The sequence below is a fragment of the Ruditapes philippinarum genome, unplaced genomic scaffold (genome assembly GCF_026571515.1).
Source record: "Ruditapes philippinarum isolate M1 unplaced genomic scaffold, ASM2657151v2 ctg2215_1_1_1_1, whole genome shotgun sequence".
Classification (NCBI taxonomy): Eukaryota; Metazoa; Mollusca; class Bivalvia; order Venerida; family Veneridae; genus Ruditapes; species Ruditapes philippinarum.
In genome coordinates this window covers 110,886-120,465 of record NW_026862127.1, presented here as the reverse complement: position 1 = coordinate 120,465, position 9,580 = coordinate 110,886, and the positions used below count along the sequence as shown (strand labels likewise).

The 9,580-nt window shown below is 34.2% G+C and overlaps 1 protein-coding gene across 1 annotated transcript; it reads right to left on the bottom strand.

Moving 5' to 3' along the window:
- Positions 1-857: 857 nt before the first annotated feature.
- On the bottom strand, positions 858-9,342 carry LOC132718042 (uncharacterized). The gene is made up of 5 exons (XM_060701649.1): positions 9,222-9,342; positions 5,094-7,319; positions 3,356-3,523; positions 2,705-2,897; positions 858-2,197 (listed from the first exon to the last, which is right to left on the bottom strand). The coding sequence occupies exons 2-5, from the start codon at positions 7,309-7,311 to the stop codon at positions 1,279-1,281; spliced, it is 3,498 nt and encodes a 1,165-aa protein (XP_060557632.1). The 5' UTR covers positions 7,312-7,319; positions 9,222-9,342; the 3' UTR covers positions 858-1,278.
- Positions 9,343-9,580: the final 238 nt, after the last annotated feature.

The following is a 9,580-nucleotide window of genomic DNA, read 5'->3' as shown; positions in this document are numbered from 1 at the left end:
CTAACAATGTATGAACAAAATGACAAGTAAATATCATGATTTCTGAAAATCAAAAATTTCTAAGTTCTTCGAAATTGTGAAAGTATAATTATGTTTATTGTAGCTATTGTACTTTGCTAAGTAAATGTTAATTATCAAAATCTTGTATCTGAGATAGATTTGATGTCTGTATTGTAACTAGCAAATAAAGTCCTGTCTCAAAGTTATTTAGTAAAGTAATGCTTATTTTACATCATAAGAAAAATAGAGTCTTATTAAGATAAATGCTAAAATGGAACAGATTTTCTTTTTCTAAAAAAGTCTCACTATGCCACCTTACCAGACACATATATTATAAACAAGAGCAATTAGTGATCAAATGTCGCCTGATCATAGCCAATTAATTAAACAGTTGTATTGAGGGGTAATGAACAGTTTGTTCTGCTACTGTGTAGCATGTTGCAGCTATTGTGTAGCAGGCCAAACAAAAATCATTAAAGGGCCAAAATGTCTTTTTTATTCAAGATCCATAACTTAGCCAAAATCACTTAAGTGGAGAAAATATGATTACGTACTTGAAATACCAATCAGTCCTGTAAAGTTTAATTCTAATTGCATTAGTAGTATAAGAGTAGTAGTCTGGACAAACTTTAAAAATCATTAAGGGACCATAATCTGACAAAAATCATATAAACGGAAAATTCTGATAATATGCATAACTCGACTTGGTACTAATCATTTCTGATGTTTAAATAAAAATGCACCTGTAGTTTTTTGAGGAGTAGTTCAGACAAATTTTGTGATGGACAGACTGGATGCTTAAGTGGCTACTCTATTGTTCTCTCAATTTTTCTTTTAACCACATAAGAGAAAACATGGGGAATGAATGACATCAAAGAAAAGTACAGTTATCTGTTGTTTATGTAGCCACCTACATTTTGTAAGTATTTAGATGTAACCAAAGACAGAACAGGTGGACATGCAATCAAATTGGGACAAGTGTCCATTTATTTTATTGTTACAGAATAAACTCTATTGTTCACTTTTGTTCTGCTGACAGTAAGATGGCCCCCTCCTTATTCGGTAGTACAGACAGATGACGGAGAAGTGATCTCTATATGTTGCCACTATTCTGCTGCAGACGACACAAAAATTAACCTTGAATAATGTATAACTGTGACAGGAACCTCTAAAATCAAATTGTAACTCCTATTAGTATTATATATCATTGTGTAGAATATAAGGACATATTTACATGCAATAACAATGGTATAATTAACAACAACAAGTACTGGTATACTACTGATTAAAAAGGTTTTGTAATCTATAACCCTGCCCGTGCATATTTGGAATACTTGGTTCAACTGCATCCTGAATTATTCTTTCCTGGTCAGCTGTTAAAACAGTATTAGTATTAAGTGTTAAATTTCCTGCCGTCTGATCTAGTCCTGTCACCCCTGTGTTCATCACATTCAGTGCTATTCTCTGAACATCGCTCATTCCTGGAAACACTGTTCCGGTTGATACAGGGTTGCCTGGCTGGTTTACAATTCCTCGGCCATTGTTTATATTCATACCTGGTGTATTTGTGCCAACATTAAACACCTGCTGTGTAAGATTGTTTAGAGACAAGGAACCAGTTGGCAAATTTGACTGGGAACCATTCCCAAGGTCAGAGACAGATGTTGGCAAGATTCCTGCCACACTCATACTCAGGTTAAGTGTGTCAATAGTATTTGATGGCTGGGCAGATAACCCTAAATGACCATCTTCAGAAGAACTTGTGCCTTTTATTGGATCAATCAGATTTTGTAAAGAATGCTCCGCAAGAGATCGTCTGGATTTTACCTCCTTTACTGGAGAATTTGCAATGGCATTGAGCATGGGAACCATGTCACGAGTAATGCCATGGTTCTTCTCCATATGGTTATAGAAATATGTCTCGTCTTGAAATTTTTCTTTACATATCTGACATGTGTGCTTTCGCTGATTAATATGAAATTGTTCGTGCTCGAGAAGTGGCTGGCGATCACGGAACTTCTTTTTACAGAAGCTACACTGTAGTGTTGCTTCATAGTGGCACATCTTATGTCGTTCAAGATTGTCCTTACGTGAAAATTTACTCTCACATTGGTCACATTGGAATTTCTGGTCAGAAACGTGTGTGACCTCATGACGACGTAAACTCTTTGCATGCTTGAACGATTTCCCACAGAACCTAAAAATGAAAACACTTTAATTATCATGATTTATTTTTATGGAAATGAAGAATCTAATGGCTATGAAATTTTTTTATATAATTGGCTGAATTGTTAAAAGTTTTCTATTGATCTAATGGTCTCAAGTTACAACTAGTTATGGAAACATACATGCACCAGTTAGTTGACATTTTATATTTCAAGACATTGTTTTCTAGGTTTACGAAAGTTACGTGAAACTGCTTTTTGAGGTTTTCAAAACATTTATTCTCCAACTTCATACTAAAGAGGAGGAACCCCTGTTCAGTATCATCATCATGGATAAAGAAGAAGAAAAAAAATGGTTCTACAAGAAGATCAATAATCTGAATGAAACAAACCAGAACATCAAACAAGTTTTTTTATACAATTTTTTAAAAAACTTAAAACACAAGAAAACCTTTAGATAATAATTCTGCTATGTAACACAATACTTGTATATCATTATAAAAGAATATTCTAATGGCATTACAGAACAATGGTCATACTTGCAAGTCTGTGTCCTTTCACTGGAATGACTGAACATATGTTCTTCAAGTTGTGACTTTTTACCGTACCTTCCACCACATATAGTACACTCAAACCTCTTGTCTCCCAGGTGTACTGTACGGTTATGGTGCAGCAGTGATGTACTATTATTGAACTCTGCTCCGCATACTGAACACAAGTATGGTTTGTGGCCTGTGAAACAATTATAGTTATAAATTTTTTGTGTTTCTAACACTGCTGAAGCCAAAAAACCTGTAACAAAGTTAACCAATGACCATGATGATTGCATATAGCGTACTAGTACTTTACTGTGACATACTGATAAAGTTAAGTATGTAATATGCACCAGGGATAATTAATAGAGTGTGCATGTATGTAATTTATGATATTTTTATATCTTGTGTAAACAGTTCACAAAAACTGCTGAACTTAAATATATCACTTGATGAAACAGAACAATAACAGATTTCTACAAAAAATTATATGATAGCATATAATCAAATGTGGTATAATGAAAAATTTAGTAAAATCAAGTAAAATATTAAATTGATTAAAAAACTTGCACATAAGGTTCTTTATCAATTACTCTAGAAAAATTATATATAAATCTCATGACAAAAACATAATTATAGGAAACAGTATAAACTTACCTGTATGTATAAACATGTGTGTTCGTAGTTTGTATTTCATAGAGAAACCCTGTCCACAAACATCACATGTGTGACGCTGGATCTCAGAATGTATCAACAGATGGCGCTTCAGCTTCTTTTCACTGATAAGCCCCTTACCACAAACATGGCAAATAAACGGACGTTCACCTGAAAAATAAACCCACGTTTAGAAGCAAAACTTACGTCTCAAATAAATGTGTTATCTTTTTATATGCCCGAAAAAATTTCGGGCATATTATGTTATACCCCCTGGCGTCCGTCCGTCTATCCGTCCGTCCGTTAGCAATTTGGTTTCCGGAGCATAACTTAAGTTCCATTTGGCCAATAACATTCAAACTTTATAGGATGATTGCCCATATTGGGTAGAAGACCCCTATTGATTTTGGGGTCACAAGGTCAAAGGTCAAGGTCACTATCACCTTATAACTGAAAACAGTTTCCGGAGCATAACTTAAGTTTCATGTGGCCCACAACATTCAAACTTCATAGGATGATTGTCCATATTGGGTAGAAGACCCCTATTGATTTTGGGGTCACAAGGTCAAAGGTCAAGGTCACTATCACCTTAAAACTGAAAACAGTTTCCGGAGCATAACTTAAGTTCCATTTGGCCCACAGTGTTCAAACTTCATAAGATGATTGTCCATATTGGGTAGAAGACTCCTATTGATTTTGGGGTCACAAGGTGAAAGGTCAAGGTCACTATTACCTTAAAACTGAAAACAGTTTCCAGAGCATAACTTAAGTTCCATGTGGCCCACAGTGTTCAAACTTCATAGGCTGAATGTCCATATTGGGTAGGAGACCCATTTTGATTTTGGGGTCACAAGGTCAAAGTTACTATTACCTTAAAACTGAAAACAGTTTCCGGAGCATAACTTAAGTTCCATTTGGCCCACAATATTCAAACTTCATAGGATGATTGTACATATTCGGAAGGAGACCCCTATTGATTTTGTGGTCACACGGTCAAAGGTCAAGGTCACTATTATTTTAAAACTGAGAACAGTTTTCGGAGCATAACTTAAGGTCTATTTGGCCCACAATATTCAAACTTCATAGGATGAATGTCCATATTGGGTAGAATACCCCTATTGATTTTGGGGTCACAAGGTTAAAGGTCAAGGTCACTATTACTTTAAAACTGAAAACAGTTTCCGGAGCATAACTTAATTTCTATTTGGCCCACAATATTCAAACTTTATAGGAGGATTGCTATTGGAAGGAGATAATATTTTATTTAATTTATGTAATGTCTTACAAATGCTTCATCCTTAATATAAAAAAAAAAAACACTTTCGAGCATATAATGCTCTGCCTAGCGGTGCTCTTGTTTTACATGGACGGCTCAAGTTGATCTACATACACACTTCATATTGCCACAAATCTTTGTTGTATATACACTGTCAGTACACTTACTAGTAGCTGGCAAAAGTCCTAATAAAGCAACGCTATAAAAAATTGTTTTGTTCAGTCAATTATGTTGAAATGTTTATTGATGTTACAAATAATTGGCAGCTAAAATACGATGGGCTATCTATATACATAATGCTTGCCAATGTAAATAAAAATCAATGGCAGTAATTTTTAAACTCCCTGCTAGCAGTAACTGACTATATCCATGAGAACAGAGTAGTAGATCGTTATGCTCTGCACTGTTCAGTATTTAGTCAGTACTTAGTTTGAAAATATCTAAAAATAATTATTATGAAAATACCTGTGTGTAAACGAATGTGGATATCAAGCTTGGATGAGGGTACATCAACACCACATATTTCACAAGGAGTGTCGGCATCTGGTAATTTTTCCTGTGGTCTTCGTCCCAGTTTTTTCTTTTCTCGATAAATTCCTTTCTTCTGTTGTATTAACTTTGACTTGCCTTCTGTATGAGCACAGAGTTTATGCCTCTCTAAGTTATATTCTCTCATGAATTTCTGGTCACACTTATCACAATCAAATTTCATCTGGTCCGCGTGTTTCTCTTGCTCGTGCCGTATTAGACCACGTGTATACTGAAACTTACTTGGACAAAATTCACATGTTATCTTCATTTCTGGTTTCACTCTGCTGTTCACAATTTTTCCTCCATCTGATTCTTCACTAACAGTTATTTTTCTCGGAACGCTACTTTTCCTTTTACGAGCTTTCTTTTTCTCTTTCTCGGGATCTTCTACCTCAGCTTGAGCAATTGTATTAACATCATGATCATCATCTAGTTCTTTCAGATAATTATCAACAAAACTACTTGTTGTGTTGGTATTATCTTCCATATTTTCAGTACTGTCTTTAACTGTATCAAATGTGTCCTCTGGAATTATTTCTGAAGTATCAAAAAGTGTTCCATCAATATTATATCCAATAGGCTCTTCTTTTACAGTCACATTTTTGTTAATGTCAGATTGATCACCTAGAATTTCCATATCATTCTCATCAAAATCAGTATTGTCTTCGACAACTTGAATCTTTCTGGGTCTTCCTCTCTTTCTTTTTCCAGTAAAAGAGGCAGATCCCTTTAAAACTGATGGTTTGGCTGTCTTAAATTTCAATTTCAGTTTACTTTTCTTTGGTTTTAAGATTTTCAGAGTGTTTTCTTTATCAAAATCAAAACCTGTCTGTGTATAGGAACAAGTTGTGTCATATTTTGGAAAAGCGGTCTTTAAAAGATGGTCATAGTGATAAGAACCACCAAAACAATGGTCATGCAAATGATCATGTAGCTTACATATAGTCATAAACTTCTTTGCACACGAGCCACATCTGTAACAGCCCGGTTTATGTGTATGACCTAACAACAGACCAGTTTCATCCATATCAACATCATTACTTTTATTTTCATCCTTTCTATTGACGACACTTGGAAAAGAAACTGGTTCAACGGTTGCAGTTAGAGTTCCGAGTTCGAAACTTTTACGAGTCCGCACCCCTTTCGTAGCATTCTTGGCCCTCTCTGCAATGATCTTTGTTTCACTGTCAGCAGGAATAAGACCAAGGTTTTCTGAAAACATGGTTTTCTCCTGTGTTATCATTTCTTCTGTTTTTTGCTTCTTCACTTGCCTTGTGTCATCAGCCATAAAATCAATATCAGTGTTTGTTCCAGCTTCAGCACAATTGGCTAGTGAACTCACTTGTGAAATTTTCACATTTCCAATAGAGTCAGTAGAAAAATTTGCTGACACACTCTTACTATTGTGTAAACTGCCTACTTTCTGAGACAAATTTGTCTGTTCTCTTACACCAGTCACTTTCATTCTACGGAACTCTAGGTTCTCAGTCTCCTTTCTATTCAAATGCTCTTTTAATTGTTCTCGAACTTCATTTAATGTCACAGATCTCCTGTTGTCATCAGCTTGTTTTGACTCAGCATAATTTGATGATTTCTGTATATCTATTACAGGAACTGTTAATATTGTTTCTTTTCTTATACTTCTTGAATCAGTAACTTTTGTTTTCATCTCAGCAGAAGATGTCACAACATTTGATTCAGTGCTAACAAAAATTTCAAAACTATTGGCAGTATTTGGTGGGGCAACTTTATCCAATGTACTAGGAGGAGTCTTTTCTTCTGCAAGTCCTAAACTGGATAACATTTCAGGACTTGAAAAGTCTGCATAATTATGAAGTGATATAGGATCTTCAACAATTACATAATGGGGAGTTAGTATTTGTCCTTCTGGTAAATGAATTGTATTGGAATCAGATACATTGTTGCGATAGGCCATCAGCTCATCAGTGGATATAGAATCTTCCGTATTACTTTCTGATGAGACTGGATGACTGTTACTTTCACTGCTGTGGTGGATACTAGCAACATTTTGTTGTGAAGAGATTTGTTTACTTGCAGCAGAGGTAGCAGCCTCATGAAGTTGTGTCAACTCGTCAATTGTTTGCGAGATACATGATGACTCTAATGTCTCCTGTGAGAAATCACCCTCCATTTTTCTACCTATAAAATGATTAAATCAAGTTAGTCAATATATTTATTAAAAAAATATAATTTGTTTTGTTTTCATGCCAATTATTTAAAAACATATTTGGACATATCTATGTTATCCGTCTTACCCTGTTTCCTGGATATCAAACCAGTAATAATTACCAATTACACTGCAAGTGTCAGCAACTTCTTACCCCATGTCATTTCTGAATCAGCCGTAAGATACAAATAAGCATGGACTCAATGTCTAAGATTAAATGTTGTGGAGAAATTTCACCTCACCCAAAGACTGAACCACAGACCCCTGGATTACATATCAGATGCTCTCCCTATTGAGCTAATAGTGAGGAAAAAGGAATCAGGAATATTTGAGACAGTGACTGAAAACATACTATCATATTATTAAATTCAATGTCCAAAACAGAATACAAATTCAAAGCATAAGAAGGCATTTAAACTGTAAAGCATAAGAAGACATTTAGACTATCAGTGGAATTACTGACACCGAACATGACAATCACTATATACAAGAGAGCTGTGATGGTATTTTATTGCTCACTTTAATAAAGTCTGCAACTAATATATCTGATGTTTGGATGACTGTAACTCTATACTATAAATGTATAAAGTAGGCTAGAAGTAAAAAAGGTTTTCTTAGTTTACAAACCCTTGATACTCTGAAGTCCACTAGGTTACCAGTAGGCCACATTCTAGTCAGATTGTTTAAAACCTCAGTTTAATTGGAACTTATCAGTCAGTTACTCACATAGGCAATTCTAACAATCAGACACTTCACACTAAATGAGTTACAAAATGCAGAAAAGTGGAAAGATACAATATTCATAAACTTACAAGAGACTGTCATCAAACAACAGTTTTATCTTCCTTTTTAATTTGGACTTAAATCTGAAACTGCCAAAAGATATCTAGCACTGCCAGGACTAGCACTGGCAAATTTTTTCTGTACAGGCTTAATCAAGACAATATAAGGCGAGAGTTTCTACAAAAAAGCTTGTAGCTTTCTACTCAATCCTTTTTTCCTTTTGAATGTAATCACATCGCGTATATGTATGTTTAATTGAAATAAGATATTGTTTTAACTAATTAATTAATGAAACTCTTGATAAAGGTCTATCATCTTATTTTGTACAAAATCAATATTAGTTTTTTTTATTTTGAGATATTTGCAAAATTTAAAATCTTTCTGCAAGATATCTTTTTTTAGAGAATAATTTATTATTTCAAGTTCAGTTTGTGCACGGATTTATATTACATATAAATCCGTGGTTTGTGTTGTTTGTTTACCAAACAATCTTATAACTATATATATACTATATAGATCTAATATATTTTTAACGGGGCAATTTTTTGTTTTTTTTTGGTTTTTGACACATGAGGTTTTGAACACAGAGGTTTTTTTTTATCAATGTGGTCATATTTTCTCCCCAGGTCCGATACTGGTGCCTGTGTTGTATACATGTAACTGTGAATGTGTTAGTGTACTAAATTGTATTGTTTCTGTACCCCGGGTAAGGCCTCCATTTATGAAGGGAAGTAACTTTACAAAAACGCGACACTATTAACTCCCTTAAAGATAATGACGTTTTGACAATATCTTGACATGCACCCATATTGTTTGTATTTAAACGAACACATTGTTTACCTTTTTCATATTTGGATGAAGACTTATATCTGTAAAATAAGTGTTATTTCAAGACACGTGTCAGTACACAACTATGAGAATCACGAGTCAAACAAGGCAAATTCAGAACGGTCTATCGATTTGAGGCCCTTGGAGCCGACTCGGACTAGTCACAAAAATATATCGCATTTAAATTGGTGTATTTGAGAAAAAATAAATACTAACGGAATAAAACCTCATCGTATAATTGTTTAAGAATAATAGTTTCTTACTTGTCTTATACAAATCCCCTCTTTATCACTGTTTTCTCGTTTTCTTCTGTTATTTTGTGTTGTTTTTCCTGACCTACTTCCCGTTTCAATGGAGGGCCTGACATCAAGGGAGGTTATTACGATTCGCTTGTCAATGAGGCGCTTCCGGGTGAAATAAAACTTAGGCAAATAGTACTAAGCTGTCTTTCGGTTTCATATTCGTTACATTTAAATACGTTGATAATATACCAAATTAATTAATATATATTTTCTAGGAGTTAAAAAGGTTATGATAATCTTTCGATAATTCATTTTTTTCAAATTTGGGAGACAATTAACAATTACATATGTACATATAAAAGAAATTACTAAAATAAATT